The 22,792-nt window shown below is 50.4% G+C and overlaps 1 protein-coding gene across 2 annotated transcripts in view; it reads right to left on the bottom strand.

The window, feature by feature from the left end:
• Positions 1-1,993: 1,993 nt before the first annotated feature.
• The window catches only part of LOC116950205 (uncharacterized), a 55,037-nt gene continuing 34,238 nt past the window's right edge, over positions 1,994-22,792 (bottom strand). The window contains exons 2-11 of one of the 2 annotated variants that reach the window (XM_076072595.1): positions 22,054-22,272; positions 20,254-20,347; positions 14,577-17,023; positions 13,996-14,071; positions 12,295-12,576; positions 10,584-10,632; positions 10,328-10,465; positions 8,335-8,449; positions 7,586-7,737; positions 1,994-3,170 (exon numbers count right to left, since the gene is read on the bottom strand). In XM_076072595.1, the coding sequence (XP_075928710.1) occupies positions 3,014-3,170; positions 7,586-7,737; positions 8,335-8,449; positions 10,328-10,465; positions 10,584-10,632; positions 12,295-12,576; positions 13,996-14,071; positions 14,577-17,023; positions 20,254-20,347; positions 22,054-22,269 (3,726 nt within the window). In that variant the 5' untranslated portion in view covers positions 22,270-22,272 and the 3' untranslated portion in view covers positions 1,994-3,013. Of the gene's footprint in view, positions 3,171-7,585; positions 7,738-8,334; positions 8,450-10,327; positions 10,466-10,583; positions 10,633-12,294; positions 12,577-13,995; positions 14,072-14,576; positions 17,024-20,253; positions 20,351-22,053; positions 22,273-22,792 lie in introns of both variants that reach the window. The other variant, XM_032967809.2, reaches the window with a different exon arrangement.

Here is a 22,792-nt window from a genome sequence, read left to right on the forward strand (position 1 = left end):
GTGGAACGCACTCCACGGGTTCACAAACTTCCAATGAACGTCACGCCGCGTGCCCCGTGACCATCACCTGACGTGTGTGTTGGGGGGTGACCGGGGTCACGCTGGAGTTCACAGCGGCCGAGCTCTCCGGCACTTTGAACTGGTCGTAAATACAGACTTTAGAGCTGTCTTGGTGGCCAGCTGGCTCGGAGCACAGGGCATCGGATTAGCATCGCCAGGAATACCCGTGGTTCGAATCTGGCCGGTTAAACCGGGTTAACGTTACACGTCGTGTAAAGGTTTTTTTTTGCAGCCAATGTCATGAATCGTATAATTGATATTTGCGTAAGGCCACTATGTAAGGCGTTTAGGCTGTTTCGATTATTTTGCCGCTATAAATGTCCAAATGAGAAGCCACTTTGTTCAGCTATCGTTTGTGGTCAGGTCGCTTTTGAACAATAAGTTAATACCTCCGTGGGCTTTGTCTGGGAGGATGGGGATGGTTTCGTGTTGTATTTGTTTGTGTTTGGGTGTTTTGTTTACCTTTCATAATAGATGTTGTTTGGGTTAGATCGCGTAAATATATAAATGTGTCGCTAAGACCCGCCACCACCCGACACAGCCAACTAGTAAGGTTTGTCACGTAAGCCACAACAATTACAATCTGAGTACGACGCTTCGCCAGTGGCGGGTTTTAACGACACATTAATGTATTTACGCGATCTCACCCAATAACCTTTATTATGGATGATATTGGTCTCGAAAGCCTACTACGTGTTAAACTTGTTTACCTTTCTTGCAGTTTGCACTCCTATCGTGTTTATGTATCGTGTTTGTTGTTGTAACGCTCTTACCCGCCACGACTGCACATCTGTGAAAAAGAGCTTTATAGCTCATCGGCTTCCTCCAGTATAAATATACAGTCTGCTTCTGAGCTGACGACCAAACTGTGTGTCGTCAAAACCCTCCGCCACCTGACGGGCCAAGCAAACTGAATTGTCACGCGGGCGTTATTTGTGTCAGCTCATCGGTGTGCTGAAGAAAATTCTCGTGACCAGTTTCAGCGAGTAGAGGATACGCTCGCCACTTTTCGTTTGAAACTGCCTAAAACGAAAACATGCTCTCTGATAAGTCGCCAATGCGCGCGCACACACACACACAAACACATCAAATGACAATGTTGATTTGAAGCTTTCGTGACTGCAGGAATCCATACTCTTTGGTTCTTTCGGTAAAGTCACGTGGTAGGTAGATTAATAATAATAGATCACGACGTTTCTATCGCCACACAAGCAGTCGTCTTCAGGTGGGAAGGCGATTGCTTGTGTGGCGATCGAAAAGTCGTGATCTATTATTATTCTTCTACCTACGTGACTTTACCGACAGAACAAAAGAGTACATCAAATTACATTTGATTATTCAACAAACATTGATTTGGCTCAATTGCAGCTCTTGAGAATGTTTCTGCCACGTAACGAGCGATGTTATATCAGTGTGTGGTAACGTGTGCCCCTTGTGGTGTAAGTGATACAAAGGTGACTTGAAGGATTTTTTGTTGGGGAGAAGTTATGTAATTTATCTCTCTTTCACAGCTGTTCTCTGACACATGGGATGCACTGCTGTGCGCGATTTCCGAAAGGATTCTTGAATTCATGAACCACACAAATCTCTCCTTCTGAATCAGTTCTCGCCTCCTGCAACTCATGTGACTTCCGTGTGACCACTCCATATATACAACGGGCATCAGAGTCCACGACCTCCTGTCGTAGTTAACATGTCACTGCTGCCCTGTTGCACTGCTGACTCTACTCCCCATCCAGTGGTGTGTCACGGGTAAAAAGTATTCGAAGAAAGCAATTACAAAACATTAACAATATTGAAACAATAACATAATAGCCTGTTATTATATTCACTCTGCAAAAGTTTGGAGTGATAATTTGGCATACAGTGTTTTGGTCGGATTTGTGATTCAAACGTTCATAAAAGTTTCAGAAAACACGAGATTTAAAAAAAATGAGGATGAATGGGTACAATTTATTACGCGTATATATTTGTGATATGGCAAATGAGACATCGCGATAAAACAAAAAAACACGCCTACTGTATAAAATTGCAACCGTGACATTTATTACAAAAAAAGTTTAGTAAAGAAACATTACCATATAAAGCTTTTGCAATCACAAACAGAAAGCATTGCTTCGTAATTTCTATCATTATTTTATACATATATTACGTATTCACGTTAATTTCATATAGCGTTTATAATACAGAAACATACACCACTGATATACGTTTAGGAAATGGGCTAATTTGACGGTCGTTAACGAGGGAGTGGGACAGCTCCACGGTTGTCGGGTTGTGCCGCTGGCTGTTGCTTGGCACGATGTCTGACGTTTTGCTCCACATGCCGGGAGAACTGAATAGTCCATATTCCAGCTTTCTCCTGATTTTTATTTTTTTGCTGGAGGGGGGGGGGTGGTCGGTGTGTGGGTGGCTGGGATACAGAATTCTTTCCGTTTTAGCCACTTCCCAATTGAAGTGTCTGTAGACTATCAGGACACTTGTGTTTAGACACGGTGGGGTGGTGGTGGTGGTAGTGCCACACCTGCCTCATGCGCGGTGAGTCGTATTGCCCGTGAAACAAAAAATGAACACGCCAACGTCAACCCCCTCTTGTCGTGTTTGCCGGGGGCTGGCACCGCGTGTTGCTCGGCATGATGTCCGACGTTTCGCCGAACTGAAGGAGCCCCTTCCAGCACGTGGAGCGGAGCGTCGGGACGTCGCACCAAGCAGCAGCAACAACAACCACAACGACGACGACAACAACAACAACTACAACAACAAGACGCGAAGCTGTGACCCGAATAACAGACCGGAGAGAGCTACACGGCCACAACCGCAGACGTCACCACAACCACCCCCCCCCCCCACAACGAGCGCGCGCCGCACCCGCATCACCAGAGCAACGCAACATCGTTCGTCGGCAAGCCGCGCTTTGCCGTAAAGATTCCCAATTACGTCGCCGTCGAGGCCCCTAATTCCCCTGATTGACGGACCTCGTTAGTAGCTCCAGCCTGCGGAGGCGGTTGAAGAGGGATTGCACGTACGTGAAGACGCACTTGGAGTCGGGCCGATTCCCCATAATGATCATGTCTTCCACGTCCAGTAGAGGGTCACAGTGGGCCAAACGCCTGCAAGGACAATCAGGAGGACGAGAAGGGGGGGGGGGGTGGGGGAGGGAGTGTGACGCGTGAGCGATGACCGGTACCGTTAATTTAGTCGGGGATTTCAAGATTTGTTTCGTGGTCTCGTCGACGGCAACAACCCGCGGTGGTGAGATGTTAACTCCCTCGCCTGGTATGCAGGAGGTCGTGGGTTTGATCCCGACCCTGATGCCTGTTGTATATTTGGAGTTTGCATGTCTTTCTCTCTCTCTCTGCCTGTGGTCGCGTGGATTTTTATCCGCGTCCTGCTGTTTTTCCCTCCATACTTAGAATGAACATCCCGCGTTTAGAGCGTTTGGCTGCTATACATTTCCACATGGTGACAAGCCACTTGATTAGCCACGTGATTAGCCACGTGATTAGCCACTTTGTTGAGCTATCATTTGTGGCCAGGTCGCTTCTGAAAAAGAGCAGCGTAGCTCAGTGGACCTTACCTAGTAAAATAAAAAAATACTTTAGTTTAGTTTGAGATTGGTTGGGAAGTTTCGGTGTGGAGGTTTCATGTGGCCTTTTGGGTCTGTGTTTAGCAAGTGTGTTTAAAATATATATTGCTGTAACTACCGTAAAAACGATGCAATTTGAGGCGAAATTTGTCGAAAGTTGTTATTATTTGACCCTTCCTGCTGAAATCAATAAAACCTAAATCAACCTTAGCCAAGGCGTAAGTTTCTGGATTATAGAGCGCCTCTATAAAGGCGCCTCTATAAATATAAATTAGATTAGAATTAGATTAGAATTAGATCCCATTTACTCTGTCTCTTCGTCTGCTCGGCGAAAGCAGTCAAACATTTAGGGCACCCTTCGTTATTAAAAGCGGGGGCGAGGGAGCGTTGTAATTATTACCGAGTGGGCCAATCGGCGAACTCGAGTAATCCTTATTACAGCACTGGATATGCGCACAGTACACACATAATGGAACCTCCCTGGCCAGTATCGAAATATAAGAATGGGTTTTACCCTTTCTGGCAATAAAACAGTTGTGTTAAGATGTTAAAATACCCGACAGAAACCTTTTTCAGCATGTATGCATGGACCACATATACTTGTAGTGAACATGCAAACATAAACGTACTCTGGTAATATATGACGATGCATTGTCTTTGAAACTGATTGCTCCACACCAGACACAGCTTTCTTTAGAGCCTAGTCTCAAACGGTGTTAGACCAGAGGACGCCTAAAGGCGAACAGCACAAAGACAATGCCACTATCAGGATATCGAGAGTACACACACATACTGTAGGCAGTAACCATGTTTGGCGCTGAAGTCTCATAACACGACTAAATGATCTTAGTCTACGTCTTGCTGTTGTCATGGCCATGCTGCTGTCTGTGGTAGGGGTAGTCCTCTCGTCTCCATCGTTTTTTTAAGTTAACTTTGGTCCACCCGAGGTCGAGCCCGGGGGGACGTGATTCAGCCGTGTGGGAGCGAGAGTCATCAATATCGGGCCCCTGAAAACACAACAACGTGTGTTTCTGCTGCTTCGGCATTCCATGTCCGTGGCCTCTGAAAACCCGGCAAAGCGAAGGGAATGTGACCGCCGGTTTAAAAACAAAAATAAAGCGTTTAAAATATCGGACGGCCGATGCTGTAAGTGGGGGGGGGGGGGAAGGTGGGCGTGCTGTCGGGGCGTCGCTGTTGTGTGTGCCGTAACGGATGCCACCCACGGCTGAGTGTGTTAGCGCCCTCGCACGAGCCGTGGGTTTCTCCGGGGTAACTCGACTTCTTCCCCACGCGTAGCCAAGCCCTCGGTTCATGGTACTGCCCAAACGTCAACAATGCAGGAAACCTCCTGGAAATAAAGTTGTCGCGACTGGCTCAGGCGTTGTTTGATCATTGGCCTGAGTATTATTATTATCATTACTACCACGGTTCTGTATCTATGGGAAGTTGCCACAGCGGTGTCACGGTTAGTACCCTGGACTTGCAATCGAGATGCTGGCGGTTCGATCTCCCAGCGTGGCAGTTGAAACGATGGCTGTTTCTTAAGCCCTCCCCTCGCTACTGTCGATCCAGCGGACCGGCAAGGTCACGTGCGCCGTGGCAAGGAGTGGGAGACAAAGGCGGCCGGGCGTGGTTGCTGACCACCCGCCCCCTCGTGTGCCGTGCCCGCCTTCATCGGTGCTCACGAGCAGCACTTGCCCCAACAGCCTGTTAATGCAAGACTATACGGGGGATCTTTGTCTTTGTTTGGCAAGGAGTGGGTAGTGTGGAAGAGTAGGCCAAAATGTCCCTCCCCCCCCACCCCACCGCCCAGAGGGGTATCTCGAGGGCTCCCAAGGTCGCTCTCGTGGAGGCCCTTCTGCCAGCAGTGGCGTCAGCAAGCAATTGCAGGGCTGCGCCTTTACCTTTTACTGCGGTGGTGGTGGGAGAAGTTTGTTGAAAAACAACAGCACGTTGTAGTTTGAGATCATAATGGATGGCTGTGCGATGCTCATTCGTCTAAGGCTCTAGGTTGTGCTTGACCCCCCCCCCCCACCGCGATCAATACCGAATTAAGAATGGTGAACATTTATAGATTATTGAATGCAGAGGTTGTGACACCAAACAAATTACTTAATTGGACAGGGCTCCACAACAGGGGTAATCAGAGGTCTAAAGCCAAGGCTGGTACATTAAATTCTCCTTAATAATAACGGGGTTTTTTTAAGATTCACTTTGTAAAGTAATAATTTTGTAAATCAATATAATGTCTTTTTTTAATGCCATCCGACTAAAGTTTAAAGTGTTTATGCATAGCTGACGAGGGGTGTAATGGGGCGAGGAATGCACGATAACTCTGGTAAAAAAAAATGCACTCTAACCTCAAATTAGTACAATGTTGTGTCGCTATTAGTCCAGTAAAAATTTTTTGGGCACATCTGCCACCCAACGCTCCATCACATCATTAAACATAAAAACGTAAACTTCGATACAGTTGACAATATATCATTAAAAGCAAATTGTGGCCGTAAGTTAATTGTTGTTTTTGGAAGTTGCCCTTTTGAAAATAAGCGAACCTGATCAATGGGAGACACAAACCGGTGTCCTGGCTCTACTGGCTGAGGCGCACCCTCCTGGGCAAGGCCGATATCCGAGGCCCATGGTCTTATCGTGGCCTACGCTCGGTTTGTGGGAGGCTGGGTTCACGTCGATGATGATTTTGATGGTGATGTGTGTGTGTGTGCATGCTTTTTGTTCCTTGTTCAATTACGTTACAAGAATTAATATAAATCTTGACTTAAAGCTTTTGTGACTGCAGGAATTCATATTCTATGGGTCTTTCGGTAAAGCCACGTAGAAAAAAAACAAATAATAAAAGTTATTATAACAATAACAAATAATGTGATATTATTGTTTTAAAATAATAACAAATAATGTGATATTGTTATTAGTTTTATTATTTGTTCTATCTACGTGGCTTTACCGAAACACCCGAAGAATAAAAAATATATATATTGTTTGGCAATTGTGATCTTTTTTAATTAAGCATTTTTTTTCTTCCCCCTGTTAAATCTTTCACGGTTAATTTACAAAAAAAAATTCAATTTACTCCGAATGGCAATGCGTTGCCACCTGTTGCTGTCACGTTTATAATACCCCGAGGTGGAGTTTGTTAAAAATTTATTTTAATTTTCAGCTTTGGCCGCTGGTGCCCATAATAAAATGAAACTTTCAACGGTTTGAAACAGCTGACAAACTACCATTCAAGAATAGTAGTAAAAAAAACACGCTGTCTGAATACTTACAGACGTCCGTGACTTACTGAATGAACGGGTGACTCGTGTGAATTGGAGTAAGTTGGCCGAAACGATTCACTCGATGAATTGTCACAATGTGGAGTTGGAATTGCATTCAACAATGTTGTTCATGCGGTGCATTGTATCACCCGCAATGGCTGCAGGGGTTCAATTAACTGTTCTCGAATATCATTTCTTCTCACATCAACGATTCGTTGTATGTGTAATAACCGAACATATCCCCAAGCCAATGTGCAGCCAAACGGTTATTCAAAGGTAGACGAAGGTCTCCGATTGGCTGAAAGAGGCCTCCACACGGATTGGTCGGCAGGCAGGCTTTTGAAGTGATTGGAGGAAAATGTTTGAATGAGAATAGGCTGGAAACAGAGTGGAACCCAGAGCCGACGGTTGGGATCCATTAGAGGGGAGGGACAGGGATTGGCTAAGGGAAATACAGTGAGGGATCATTCGAGAACGGGGGACTGGAAACATATAAATCGGCAGAGCACAAGGGGAGGGGACGTTCGAGGGAAAGTACAGCTTCAAGAACCCACGACCTCCTGTATACCGGGCGCAGGTAGTAAACGTCTCGCCACCGTGGCACAGTTACATCCCATCCTTGTTCGCGGCGCGAGTCAATTGCTAAGAGGAGCGCGGCACTCACTCGGCGCAGGTGAAGGCGAGCTGGAAGTTGTGCCGCGGGTTCTGCGGACTCAGCTCGGCGAAGTCGAACGCCTCCGGGAAGTAGCTGTGCACGAGGGCGCAGAACGCCATGCCGTCGCACCAGCTGGACGAGAAGTTCCTGACGCTCACGTTCTGTGGACGACGGCGACAGTTTGCTGCGGTTTTCGACGCGATAACAACCGAGGCTGAACGCGGGGCAACCAGTGGCGCAGTCACTGCATCATCAGCTCAGGGGGTGCAGCAATTGGTCAGGTGGGGCCCCAATATTTGATTTGTCTCGCACGGTCGCACTTGGGCTATTACATATTACGGCCTCCTCTTAGTCACATCGTGACGCTCAGGGTCTCACATTTAATGCCGTCGGGATCCTCCGTCTTCGCGAAATGCAGCCACTGCAGCTCCGTATTAACGTCTGTGCAACATTACGTGACTGCTCTAATGAAATTTAAATTAAACGTGGAACTAAATGAAATCATTGTGGTAAAATATACATTTAAACCGCCTTTTAAATAAGCTTCAGTTCTTTTACACTGTTGTTAAAAACATATCTCGTGGTGGTTGTCAAGGAGATCCCAACTCATAGCTTTGGCCATGAGGGGGGTTTGCAAAGGCACCCCCCCCGGCCCCCACACTCACTACGCTACTGGCCGGGTAACGCATCGGTGCCGGACACTGGCGCAGAGACAGAGAGAGGGACGCCAGCGTGGAGCAGAGCTACGAGCTACCCACCGCATAGTTCTCCGTGCGCGTCTTGCACCACTCGAGCGTCAGCTGCATCACGTTGCCGGGAGACATCACGCTGGCCGAGCGCTGCAGCGGAGTTCCCTGGCCGCCAGGCCCGAGTCTGCGGCGAAGTGCGTCGACGTCACAATGACGTCACAACGTCGTCACAACGACGTTGTGACGGTGGCACGAGTTACCGAGCGAGGTGCGGCGCCGTTCAAGTAACAAAGACACGCAACGGGTGTGTTCACAATCTGCTCCTTCCCTTGCCACCGCTCGGCTTTGGATTTCCACCTGCCAACGTCTCTTTTTCCCCCAGGCTATTAACCCTTTCCTGTTCCAATGACGTACACGTATACATACGTGTACGTCATCAGTTTTTCTTCCTAGTGCGGAAGGAAAACTCAAATGAAATAACTTTATCAAATAAAATTACTTTATAAGTATCAAGGCTCCCACAAGGCCATGTGGGACGGTGTGTGGCACAATTTGATGCCAGCTATCGTAGAGTTTGGTCGTGTCTCTACAGTTCTCTGCGGTGAGTACGGTATCCTTTAAAAACAACAGCGCTATGCCCTTCTAAATAAAGTTAACGCTGAGCTGCTTGCGCATTCCGAGATTCGGCGGTGAATGGGACCCACCCTGCAACTTGCAGTCATCTCGAAACGGGAAAGGCTTAACTTAACAAATAACCTCGCTCAATTCAAGAAACGTGTCAACTCTTTATATCTATGACATGCTCTTATCGTGCTCTTTGTTACTGGCCGTGTGACGTTTTTGGCCTGTGCTAAGCGAATATAAAAAAACCACGACAAATGCACGATGCCCCATAATGTCTTGCGTGCGTGTCACGTGACCACAATGCATGTGCAATGCTCTCTAAATAATAACACAGCCACACCTTCGGCTCTTCGGAGCTGGTGGTCTAAACAAGGCAGAAAGCAATGCACGTGGCAATGTGATGGTCACATGACACGCACGCGAGGCATACGGATGCGAGTAGTTGCACCTCTGCGTGCCTTTTTTCTATTTGTGCACGCATGCTTCAGCTGCGACGCGTTTTCTCAACATGTGCAGAAAGTGTTGGATTTGAATTATCCAGGGCCGTTTCCAAAAAAAGGCAAATCACTCTTATTTCGTAAGTTATGTTGAATAGCTAAGGTGGTGGCAACTAATGAGCCCGCTCGCAATGACGGCATGGGACGCTTGAGTGGTGGTGGTGGTGGTGGAGAGGTCAGTACCAAATTTGGCCACTAACGTCCCACCAGGACCGGTATTGACTCCCAGTGCCAGGTAATTTTTGCGAAGTCCAATCAATCCTTGTGAATTTCACACCAAGTATAGGCACTAAAATATACACGGATAGAAATGAAATCCAAACTTTTAGGAGCATCCCAGGGCTTATATTCTCATTGAATATATATTTTATTTCTGGGTGGGTCGCTGGTAGACTGCAGTAGGTGGCACGTGACTAGTAGGCGCTGGTAGACTGCTGTAGGTGGCACGTGAATAGTTGGCACAGCCATAGCCATAGCAAGAGATAATACTGGATGTGGTGTGCCGGGCACATACATATTTTCTGAGTTGCTGATAGAATGGAGTAGATGCAACGTGACTTAGCCAACAGCCATAGCCAAGACAGAGATAATACTGGATAATGGTGGTCGCTGACATGGATGGATCTGACTGACATTAAACCCTGGTTACATGCCCCTATCCAAAGGGCTTCGTTTTATTCTTGCTTCTTCGCACAGGGGCCACTGAACGTGTGAGAAGATGCAATTGAAAGGAAGGAAAAGCCCTGTGAACAGAGACATTGACCTGAACAAAACCAATTTTTACCACGGCACAAAACCAAATTAGAATTTTCAGAGCCTGAATTTAGTAAAATGACACGCAGCATGTTAATTCGTTTTAGTTTCTTTTTAAACAGGCCCAATGCTGCTGATGAGACCCAAAAAAGTGGGAACCCGTGCAAGGGTAGCCATCGCAACCGCACCTGCCGTCCTTCCTTCCAGAAGGGCCCTGCGCCCGGCAGCCGAGAGGACTCGCGTTCGTGCCACCGCAGGACGAATGCTCCGGCTTCGCCGTTTGGTCGCCACGCTGATGACGCAATGAGTCCCAACCGCGCGAAGCCCTTTGGGAAAAGCAAAATGCCGTGGGAACATTGACTCGGCGTGAAAAGAAACGTGAGCGGCGCGGCGACCCACGGACAAATGTACGCGGCGCGTCCCTCGGCATCGCCGGGTTCTTACCCGTCAACAGTCGCAGGCTGCTTCGTGTGGCTTCCACTTGGCGACTCGCCTGGAAAAATGAACAAAGGTCACGGCAGCGTTAAACATGCTTTCTGTCGCCTTCCAGCTTTACAGCCCCGAGCAGCTCAGCGCTGGAGCCTCTCGCAATTCGAGAGGTGGCGGGTTCACATCCGGGTCGGGAAGAGTCGGCTCACACACGTCGCTCCTCTCGGCATCGATAAAACGAGCGCCTAACTTGTGCAGAAGTCAATGGCGGTTGTCCCATAGGGTTATACTTGCACCCGCCATAGCAATGTGGAATGTCCAGCTCTGGCTCAGGGCTTTTAATGGGAGATGAGCGCAGCCTCAGTGCTCATTTGAGCTGAAAATCGCTCTGACTTGTTTGCTATTCGATGGTGTTTATAGACTATTTGAAATTACTATTTTAATTGGTTTTGTCTTTTATCATGAATTTATAATGATTCTGCTCGATCAGTGTCATGTCATGAGATGAAGTGTCCATTTGGAAGACTCGCAGAGCAGTGCGTCATCTTGTGCCAGAGAAAGGTGCGATGAAGGAGACATCACAGAACTACATCTCAAACACCTTCCGATGTCCCTTTTCTATTGACACGCTAGGTAGCCCACTTTCCCGCACAGATTGTCGCAGACATTCATGTTTTGTCACGTGACACTCAAATCGAATTAATGTCTTTCTACTTAAATGTAGCCACATTGAGCGATGAACCAATTTACCACGACGCTTTGTAAAGTCATTGATGAGCAGGCCAACAACATCAACTGGCTACGCTTGAGAAGCCGGTTTAATCACGGGCGCCTAAGATCCGCCCAAACTGAACATCTGTGAAAAAGAGCTTCAAAGCGCATTGGATTCTGCGAATATGAAAAATGATTCTGAATTCTATAAAATAAACTCTAAAAATGTTATTTTACCAGGTAAGGCCCACTGAGCTATATACCTCTTGTTCAGAAGTGACCTGCCCACAAATGATAGCTCACACGAAGTGGCTTATCACGTGGAAATCTATAGCAGCCAAATACTCTAAACGCACGTTGATTCTAAATTTGGAGGAAAACACCAGAGAATGCGGATAAAATTCATGCGACCACGGGAAGAGAGAAACATGCAAAATCAAAATATACAGGTGTCATGGTTGGGATCGAACCCACGACCTCCTGCTTACCAGCTGAGGTAGTTAACATCTCACCACAATTCAAACCGAGCATCTCAGCGGCTCTGACACCTGGCCACCTTTTGTTTGAAGACCCTCTTAAGAGCTCTACTCAAACCGATGCGACTGAATTTAATCAGTTCGGGTATTGACATCTTGTCAGTCTCGACGTGAAAACCACATTACAAACACACGGCGCCAGCGAAGACACGCCTCTGTGGTGCGCCGTGTAGGCCAAGTCCCGAGGGGTGCGCATTTAGGAATATCTTTGTTGCCCTTTTCAATCTCCCAACGAAAGGAGCACAGTTTATGTTTGCCGAGCGACAGTCACGGTTTCAGCGATGCCGGGTCCTTCCGGGAGAGATGATTGTCAAGTGGGTTTGTGCACATTCAATTTTTATTCTGCACAGTACCCACGCCAGAGCCTGCGCCTGCCTGGAAGACCCCGAGGGTTGAGAACCACCTGTTTAGATTTCCTTGACGGAGGTGACCATGTCGTTCCCCAATGCCGTGCGCGTTGACCCCAACGCTGCTGCTACCTCTTAGGCTTCTTGTCCGGGCCTGCCCAAGGCTTCGGGGCGTTTCGTGCACGGCGCTAAGGCAGGGACGGCGATGGAGGGGGCCGATGTCGGCCATCGGACTCCCCAGGTGTGTGCCGACACCGCCGCGCCAGGCCAGTGCGCTGGCCGACCGCGCCAGTCCAGAGAGAGGGGTGCCCGGTGGATAGCCCACGGAGCTTGCCAAGTGGGCGAGCGAAAGCTTGTCTCCTCTGTCGCATCGCTCTTCCGTTGCTCGCTTGTCGGTCACCGGGGACCGCGTGGCTGATGGGACAACACGACGACGTCTTAACATTTCCTGGCACCCGGTTTGATTTCGTGAGGGAAACAGTGACGAGTGTTTTCGTAAGGTAAGTGGGGGTTTTCTTGTATTTGAATCAACGATTGTGAGTGTATGAAATGATTGAACACGATGACTGCCCGCGAACGACGAAAGCGTGTGACCGACTATGGCGAGACGATGTGAATAAGTGTGAATAAAGATGCAAACTAAGATAATTTACGAAATTTATGAGAGACAGCAGTGCACTGAGGAAGATGTAAAGAAAGAAAATGTTGGTGTTCAGCTATTTGGGCAACGTGAAAAATAAAGGGCGCGCACAATTTCGCGCCCCTCACGCCAACATTTAATAACGAATACCGGACGGAATGTTTGACTGCCATCGTCGGCTGAGAGAACGACCGAATGAATCCACGGCCTAAGTCTCGTTTACATTTTCAAAGGTTTTTCCCTTAATTAGACGAAGGCGATGACTAAAAAAGAAGAAGAAAGACCATTAACAGCGGTCCGTGCGACGATAATAAGCCTGAAATTACGCGTCGTTTGTCGCCTCAAAATGGCGCGAGTTGCGTGGCATTTTGATGAAATGTCAGCAGCGTCAAAAGTTAAGATTTAAATTTTATTATTATTCACATCGCTGAGCACAGGCCCCATGTACGGTACCAAAACGGCAAGAAGCCAGCAGCAATCAGCACTATTAAGGCAGTCGCTGCTCGGAGTTAACGCTGTCCCTTGAATTGAGCAAGGTTGTATGAAATATTGACTGTGCAATAGATAAAGAGTCGGTACACTTCACTGATTAAAGCGGGGATAAAAAGAATAGTCTGCAGCAGAAATGTAATCATGGGGACCTTTGTTATTGCTCCTCCCAATTTCAACGTTTTAATTTCGGAATTAGATTTGTCAGCGCAAGGTCCTGAATAATTGTGCGGAACAATGAATAAAACATTAACCAACAGTCACGAAAGCCTTTTTGCAGACCTTGTTTCCAGATTCACTTTTAAATAATTCACAGCCCTTCTTGGGAACATGTTTTTTTATGTTACCAGGTAAGGACCACTGAACTACGTAGCTCTCTTTCAGAAGTGACCTTGCACACAATTGATAGCTCAACGAAGTGGCTTATGTCGAAATTTATATCACCCAAATACTCTCAACGCACGGTGATTGTAAATGTGGAGGGAAAAAAAACGGAGAAAAATCAACGCAACCACGGGGGAGAGAGAAGGAGAGAGATGCACAGCGCCCAAATCTAGAGGCGTAAGGGTCGGGATGGAACCCACAACCTCCTGCATACCGGGCAAGGTAATTAACATCTCACCACCATAGCTTTAACAAGAAAATAAACACGCACACTCTGCCGCGACTCTCCTCGGCGTGGCCCTGGCGCTCAGTAAACTCACCTCGCGACTCCCGGCCCACGTCCCGCATGGCGGCACGGATCCTCCTGCGCTCGTTAACGTCGCCGGTTCGATGGAGCTGCGTTCGAGGGGCGGTGGCGGGGCGGTAGAGCACGGAGAGAATTAACATCACGAGTGGCGAAGCAGCGTGACTCGTATTGTATCATTTGCGGCGGGCAAATCGGTGTACGTTAGCCTGCGGCTCTGCAACTTTCTTTGGGGAAATCCGAGCTCTGAGAATTACAATATTGGTGAGGCGGCAATGCGGCGGGCATTACTCTCACAATGCAGAGCAGGTGGGAAAGTGCAACCCTCTACTGTGTAGATCCAGAGGTCAACCTGAAGGGATCTCAGAGATAGCTCTGTGATATCCACTTCCACGGACCATTGTCTAACACGAAGGGTCGCGCTGCTCCACAAGAGATAAAAATCGATCGTTCATCTCATGACAAGACGCCGATAGCACATTCGGAGATAAAATTGTGGACAAAGAGCCACAGTATGTTAAATCTCTGCTCCAGTCAACGGCAAACGCACACGCACGAATCACGTGAGAACATTCCTCTGCCGGCTTTGCTACCCACCAGGTCCCAGAGCGTCTCCTTGTCCCTGCGCTTGTCTCCGCCATCTCCCTGGGGCTCTGCGTCATGCCCCCACACGTCCAGTCGAGCCGATCGTTCAGCCTCGACCGATATGCTCCTGCTGCTGCTGCTGCTGCTGCTTTCATGATGTGACTCGACCACGGTCCAATGTTCACCAGTCAACGCGTCCTTCTCCATCCTTTTCTCTCGCTCCTCAGAGCTGTGTCCACCCTTGAACCAATCCTCCTGCGCAAAGCGAAATTGGAGCTTTTCCTCCGACTCCTCAGCCTCGTGTTCAACTCTCACCCATTGCTTCTCTGTGAAGGGAATTTTGATCCTTTCCTCCATCTCCTCGGCATCACGTCCACCTTTCAACCGTTTCTTCTCCACAAAAGCAACCCCGAGCCGTTCTGCCAGCTCCTCCGCCCCGCGTCCCACACTCAACCGTTCCCTCTCCGCAGGCGGACTTTCGAGACGTTCCTCGACTGTCTCACGAGACGGCCGCCCAGCATCCGGAGGGGTCGCGCTCGCGAGCACCTCGTCGCGACCCCCCGTCGCCGTAGATCGCGCCGTCAGCTCGGGTTGCCGTCGACCCCGGAATGCTTCCTCGTCGTCCCCCTCCTCACCCCGGCACTGCGGGCCACACAAGGGTGGCTCGCCAAGGTCCACGGAGCTTGCCTGAGCGAGCTCCGTTCTGTCCGCGCGTTGCCGTTTTGCTCCTGGGGCGGTGGGATCTGGCAACGGGGAGAGGAGATGCTCCGCCGACGGTGACCTTTCGTGACCTTCAGTAAGAGGGAATTCATTAGGCGTAGCCGTGTCTGTCAGCGGGCATTTGCCCCCTTGGCTTTCTCCGACGGTGATTGTACGCTCGCCTGAATGCGTACGCCTGCGTGCCTCCTCGCCCTCCGAGGGTTCGGCACAAGTCGCCAGCTCCGCCGGCTTTGAATGTTGGAAATCGTCGCGGTGCGTCAGCGACGGCGCACCCGCGTCGTGGCGGTCGCTCGGCGCCCGCCGCTCTTCGCCGTTCGCCGCGACTTCGTGACAGCGACTTTCGCTGCTGGCCAAAGGCCACGTGCTGGCACCGTGGGCCAGCCCAGCATCATTGGGAATGCGCGCGGATGGCGAATCGGGAGTACGCTTTCCTCCGATTGCATATTTTCCGTCCGGGGAAAGCGCAGCAGGTCGCGTCTCGGAGGAGTTCTGCACCGCGGTGAGAACGGGTCTGCCGGCGCTCTCGGCTGACCGCTCCTCCGCCGTTGGCTGCCCCTCAAGACTCCTGCAGAGACGCTCAAATTGGGCAACGAAATCTCGGCAGTCTCGTTCCTGGGGGGTCTGGAAATTGTGCGCACAGGTGCTGACAGTTTGCGCTCCGAACATCGTGGTAACGGCGCTGGTGGCCTGACAGGAACTCAGTGTTATCCTGGCAGCGGATCTGGAATGATTAAGGCTTGGAACGTGGTCCGTTTTGTTGTCCCTTGATAGAGCCGTCCCTGAAAAAGGCATTGGAGGATGACATTGGTGCCCGATGTGAGATATTTCTGATGAAAAATAGATGCTGCTGCTGCTACCGCTGCTGCTGTTGTTGTTGTGGTTGTCGTTAAACGTGTCGGATTTCGCAAAAATGGTGGCTTCTCTTGTAGCTTCCACACAACAGGCGGCGCTTTTTCCCACGTCGCGCTCTGGCGCGCCGGCGTCGCTCTCGTCACCAGGCCCGACCGTTGCCCTCGCGCACGCGGCAACACCGTCGCCCGGCGTACCCGCGGCGTCGCCCGCGTGGCCCGGCAGGCGCGGCGAGCCGACAGCCGCCTCTGCGCCATCAGCCGACCGCCCGTCATCCTCCCACACGCGTGCCGGGGCGGTCTCCGCGCGGCCCGCGCGATCTCCCCACCCGACCGCAACTTCTCCTGCCCGCACGCGACCACCGCCGTCTCTTGCGGCAGCGTCGCACCGCGCCGCAGCTGCCACCGCCGTGCGTCCGTCCTCTTCCCGCTGCCCAGCGGCGTCGTCGTCGTCGTCGTCGTCGCCGTCGCCGCCGCCGCTACCGCCGTCGTCCTTCTTGCCCGCGACGCCGCCGTGCCGCTCGCTGTCTCTCCTGCCTCCGCTCCGGCTGCGCGACGCGGCGCTGGCGGGGAGCGGCTCCACGTCGCGACGCGCCGCCCGGGGCGTCCCGGTGCCGCCGACGGCGGCTCCGGCGACGCTCGTGCGCAGGAAGAGCGTCACGGACTCGGAGCTGCAGCGGGCGCCGGGCTGGGCCCGCGGCGCGCCATGTGCCGAACGCAGCGTGATCTTCTTCTGCACCGTGTAGCTGGTGCCGGGAGATGGAGGCGATGGAGCTTGGAGGTCGGAGCTCGCGGCGGCCGGTGCCGCCGGTGCCGCCGCTGTCGACGGTGCTGCCACTGACGCTGATGCCGCTGTCGCCACCGGCTTTGCCTGTGTCTTGTTGTGTCCATCTGTTGAAGAGAGAGGGGTCATAGGTGACGGAGGTTGGAGAGGAACACATTTATAAAAATGTGTGTCGTTCACTGGAAAGGCCAAAAGGCTGAATGACTAAAAATATTTTCTTTATTATCACGTGGAGGCACACATATGCTACTACCCATAATGCTCCACGGCAACGCATAATGGACGTCTGTGAAAAAAAATCTTTGTAGCTTATCGGATTCCTCCAGTCTCAATAACGATTCCAACAACGGGTTCATGCACAGTCAGTAAAGCAGTGCGGAAGGAGTTACGTGCGAGGCGCAGCTAACACAGTGGCGACGTCCGACACAATCGCTCAGCGCCGAGCTCGTATTCGAACCTTCCAGTGGGAGGTGGTGACAGATGACTTCTGATGAGTCCACCCGAGGGCCCGGCTTGGGCGATATATATAAAAAAACTTCTCGGAAAAACAGCCTCCCCCCCCCCCATCCCCCATTAAGTAAAACCTCACGGCGAAAGGCAATGCAGAGGCTCACGTGGCGTGGTGGGGGGAGGAAAGTCTGCGCGCAATCTGCGGAGCCCTGAAAGGGCCCCCCCCCCCCCCCCCTGCTAAGCTTTCCGCGTGCCCAGCGGCGTCGCCGCACATTTCTTGGCCGCCCTCGTTCGCCAATCAAAGCCGCGCGCAATCTCTCGTCCGCGCGACTGCCGGCAGGGGCGGGCGGGTGGGTGGGTGGGGGGAGGGGGTCTCCTTGGATGTTTGGCCTACTCTGCCCCCACCCCCCGGTGGGGGTAGATATTTCGGAAGAGGTGAGAGAGTGCCCACATTTTAACCCCACCAACCATCAGATGTGACCTGGGTGGACAGAACTGAGGTTGAAGGGGATGGGGGGGGGATTCTAGAAAATTGCGACAGCGTTTCACCGGCCGCGGCAGGCAAACGACCAGAGCCGTCCTCTGGATCGCAAGTCCAGTGTTCGGACGACCACACCCACGGCAGCATCGCGCATTCAAAGTACCATAAAATACATCGTGGAGGTCTTTTTTTGGGTTAGATCACGTAAATATATATATGGATGTGTCATTAAGCCCGCCACCACCCGAAAGAGCCAACCGGTAATCTGGCTGTCGCCTGATGAATCTCGTTGTAATCAGGGACGGAGCCAGGGGGGGTGACAGGGGGGGTGACATTCTGCGTGTAAGTGTACGACACTCGGTCTGGCGGACTCCGTGCCAACTGCATTGTCAGAGCGTGTCGCCAACCGATGGCGTCTAGTTGAACAGCCTGACTCTCTCTAAATCATTCTTGAAATTAACATTTGTTGAATGTCACCCCGGCCTGAAATTCTGGCTCCGCCCCTGGTTGTAATTACTGGCGAAACGTCGTACTCAGATTGTAAATGTTGTGGCTTGGCTCTCCAACACACCGGTTAGTGCTGTACTCGTGACGAATTGGTCACGTTCTGTTTACGTGGCAACCCTTACTAGTTGTTCTGTGTCGGGTGGTGGCGGGTTTTAACGACACATTTATATATTTACGCGATCTGACCCCCCAAAAAAACAACTCTATTATGGATGATATTGGTCGCAAATACCATGAATATACATTGTTTGCATTGCAGTTTGATTTTATGACAGGAGTGTCAATGCAGTGTACCCATGGAATTGTCTCTTTAGCTGTGGTAGGTTCATTGGCGTTTATTTACTCGCAAAGTGCCATGAATGCAACCGAGCTTGTCGGATCTCTGAAGCTGAGCAGGCTTGAGGCTGGTTATTACTTGGATGGACAAACCCCAGGGCTTGCCAGATGTTGCGAGGCTTTGACTGTCGAGGTAAACAGCAGATGGCAGTGTTGAGCATCATCCCTTGGGTATTCGTATGTATCATCCCTTGGGTATTCGGAGGTGCGGGGGAAGGAGAAAAAAACGAAACTCAAAAAGCAGTTCTTAATAAGAATTAAATAGAGGTGGGAGCGCCCACACTTTACCCCACCACTCACAGACTTCCAACTAACTTGACCGTGATGTCGCCATCTAAACTGCTCCATGGACACATCAGGTGCGGGTGGTGGGAGGGATTGAAAAAAAAAATGCCATTTGTTTTTTTACTTCCGCGCCGGGAGATGGAATCGAATTGGCGACCTCTGGATTGCAAGTCCAATATGTATGTGTGTATGTTGAACTTATTTCGCACCGTATGTCGCCGACCGTGCTAATCGGAGGTGCGGCACAAACTAATCACACACACAAATAACAAAAAAATAAACACTCGTTCGTAGAATTGGCCAAACATCCCAATGCAGCAGGGCCCTCCTGAACAAACAAAAAAAAGTCTAAATGAAACTTTCCTCGGCAAATTAATTGTCATTACTATTACTGTACGAGTATTGTCAATTCCCCGGGTAAATATAGCTTATAGCAAGCCCACAAGTTATAGTGGTGTGAAACATCAATGTTTCACAGATGCGGGAAAGGTTGTTATTAAATCGCGAGACATCGCCAGCTGGTAATTGGCAGAGAGGTAAGAAGATAAAGATACGCGCATCCAACATTATTTTGTGTTCGTTACGCGTGTCGGTGGCAATTTGAGTCGCGCTGAAAGGGGAAAAAAAAATCCGGTGAAACTCGCCAATGATTTAATTTGCCAATTACATTTAAACATTCTCTCGCACTGTCAGCACACGCGGGGGTGGGTGGGGGGGGTGGAGATGCAGCCCAGCTAAGCGCGGCATTGCTTGCTTTGCCGCACTGCCGTTCAACGCTCTGGAGGGTACTCTGGCCTACTCTTCACACACTGTACGTGTGTACGTTTAACTTCTTTCGGCACCGCACGCAGCCAACTGCGCTAATCAGAGGTGCGGGGGAAGGACAACAAATGAAACACAAAAAGCACTTCTGAATAAATGAGTTTTAAATCGAGATTCGAAAGCGCATAGCTCCAGTGGCTTCCTGAGATCGGACAGAAGAGCGTTCCGGACGGCCCCAGAAGGGCATCTTAGAGCACGGGCGATGCGGTTAACCATCTTTGTTCGATGGGCAGCCAAAAGCCGGTGCTGCGAGGAAGACTTACCGGAGTTCACGTGATGGTTTAGGCTCCTGGACGAGATCAGCGAGGTGCTGTGGTTCATTTGTGGCGAGCACTTGGCGTGGTGTAATGAGTGCGACCTTACAACGGACGTTTTCGTTCGGAAAAAAAACCGGAAAGCCACTGCAGCTGGACACGTGCCGGAGCTGCTGACCATTTTTTCACACGGCGGCAATACCTGCATCGTTCCCCGGCACATTCTCAACGCGTTCCTGTTCGTCGAGCCTTGGGGAGGACGCCTCGCCATCACACGTTCCCGACTGCCGCTGCGGCTGCTGAAAAACGGCAGCCAACGCAGAGTTGGTTGGGGTGGGGGGGGAAAGGGAAAGAAGAGAAATTAATCATATATCTTGATCTGAAGCTTTCTCTGTTTCTTTCGGTAAAGTCAAGTAGATAGAAGAAAAAAATAATGAAAAAGCACGGCGTTTCGGTCGCAACACAAGCGTCCGTCATCAGGTGAGAAACAATGATTTGCTGTTGTGGCTTTATATAGGCGGAGGAAGGGGGGGGGGTTGTGGAGTCGTGGCTGCAGGAGTTCACGGGGGGGGGGTGGGGGGGGGCGAGAAGGGTTTGTGGCGTGCAGCGACGTGTGGGGGCTGGAGAGAAATAAGCATGTCAATGAGCTTGAATTAGTCAACGAAACCAGCACGGGTGGGTGAGCGGGAAAAGTCGCGGCAGTCAAAAACTCGACGCGGTTCATCACGCCCTTCCAACGATTGCTCAATCTGAATCTTATCTTCTCGAGGTAAGTTTTTTGTCCGTGTTTGCGTTTCTGTGAATCTGCCTCGTGAGCGGCGGCACAGCGCCACACTCATGTGCCTCTGGCCCCATCCGTTGAAGTTTGGTGACATTGAGCGCAGCGGCGGCGCTTGGCTGGCTACAAAGCGGATCGAGCAAGAGCATGGGGTCCCCAAGTAGCTCGAGAGGCAGGAAAAGATTCCCGACAAACAGTCAGCAACACTGAGGGCGCAATCATCAGGTCAAAATCGAATACTAATGAATATTTTACATACATACATTTTTGCGATCTCTCTCATCCCTACCTCGTCTGCATCCTCTCTTCTATCATCTTACGCATCTATATTTTTTGTCTGCGTCTCTATCTCACCACGTCCGCGGCTCTTGCCGATATCTCTTCTCTCATCTCACTAAACGTCTCTATCTTGCGTCTACATCTCTTCTTTTAACTCACGAGTTTTTTTTTTCAAACCAAAAATGTGGGGCCCCCAACCAAAAAACGAATTTCAAATTTGTTGTTGTACCACAGTTGCCGAGCACCGGTTCAACAGGAGCACAAAAGGCATGGTTGGCTACGTACAGCCCGAAATAAGTTCTACGTACAGACATGAACGGCCAAGCGGCCAGTAACAACCAGCACTGTTGCGGTTGCTTCCGCGATAATCTAGAACGCTCTTCCTTCCGAAATTAGGAAGCCACTGGAGCTATGCACTTTTAAATCGTCTAGATTTTAAACTCATTTCTCTAGAAATGCTTTTTTTTCTTTAGTTTTTAGTCCTTCCCCGCACCTCCGATTAGCACGGTTGGCTACGTACGTTGCGAAATAAGTTCAACATACACACATACATATTGGACTTGCAATCCAGAGGTCGCCAATTCGATTCCATCTCCCGGCGCGGAAGTAAAAAAACAAATGGCATTTTTTTTTCAATCCCTCCCACCACCCGCACCTGATGTGTCCACGGAGCAGTTTAGATGGCGACATCACGGTCAAGTTAGTTGGAAGTTCGTGAGTGGTGGGGTAAAGTGTGGGTGCTCCCACCTCTATTCAATTCTTATTAAGAACTGATTTTTTGAGTTTCGTTTTTTCTCCTTCCCCGCGCACCTCCGAACAGCGCGGGTGGCCACGCACGGCTCCCAAAGAGGTTCGACGCACGTTCAAAACCTGCCAAAGTGGCCAGCAACAACCAGCGCCGTCGGGGTTGCAATCGTTCCTGGCACCGGCGCTGGGTCGGCACACCTGGGTGGCGGCGCAGTTGCTGTCGCAGGTAGCGCCCAATGCCCCCTTGTTGTCGTCGTCGTCGTCGTTGTTGTTGGCGTCGCTGCGGTCGCCTGCCTGCCAGGAGGACCCCGCCTGCTTGGGAGAGGGCATCAGGCTGATGCCGCTGATGGCCCTGCGCTCGAAGTACTGCGACGACGGGCTGACGATGACCAGCGAGCTCACCACCGATGCCATTCCCTGTGCGCGAGAGCGACGGACGGGGACATTTTTTTTTGACGGGGTGTTTCCCCCCCCCCCCCCTTCCCGATGCGCGACGTTGTCTTCGAATCGGTGCGGAAGGGATTCTTAATAGAGCTCGTTTAAAAAAAAAAAAAACGTGACTTGCACAGAAAGGTTATTTGGACAACCGGTTAAAAAGGTAATCGTGATGATTACAACATAGCAATTCACATTTTGCGAGGCGCATTTCATCCGTAGATCACAACGCGTGCGTATGGAAAGCAGGAAATAATAAACATAAGCAGGGTAAACGCCCCCCCCCTCCCCTGCCATTTAAATAGGTAGTTGAGCCCCCCCCCCCCCGTTATCCCCGTGCGGCACAAGAAGACGACCGAGCACGTGGGGTCTGCAAGCGGGCATTCGTCTGCCTGTTGAGGGTGGGGCGATGATTTCCGGTACAGTTATGCGGAATCCCAAATGAATAATTTCCTGTAATGTGTTACGATGAGAATGCTTCCGTAAAAAGCAACGCATAAAT

This window comes from Petromyzon marinus, chromosome 38 (assembly GCF_048934315.1).
Source record: "Petromyzon marinus isolate PM22_M1 ecotype Great Lakes invasive population chromosome 38, UKy_Petmar_22M1.pri1.0, whole genome shotgun sequence".
In the NCBI taxonomy this organism is placed as follows: domain Eukaryota; kingdom Metazoa; phylum Chordata; class Hyperoartia; order Petromyzontiformes; family Petromyzontidae; genus Petromyzon; species Petromyzon marinus.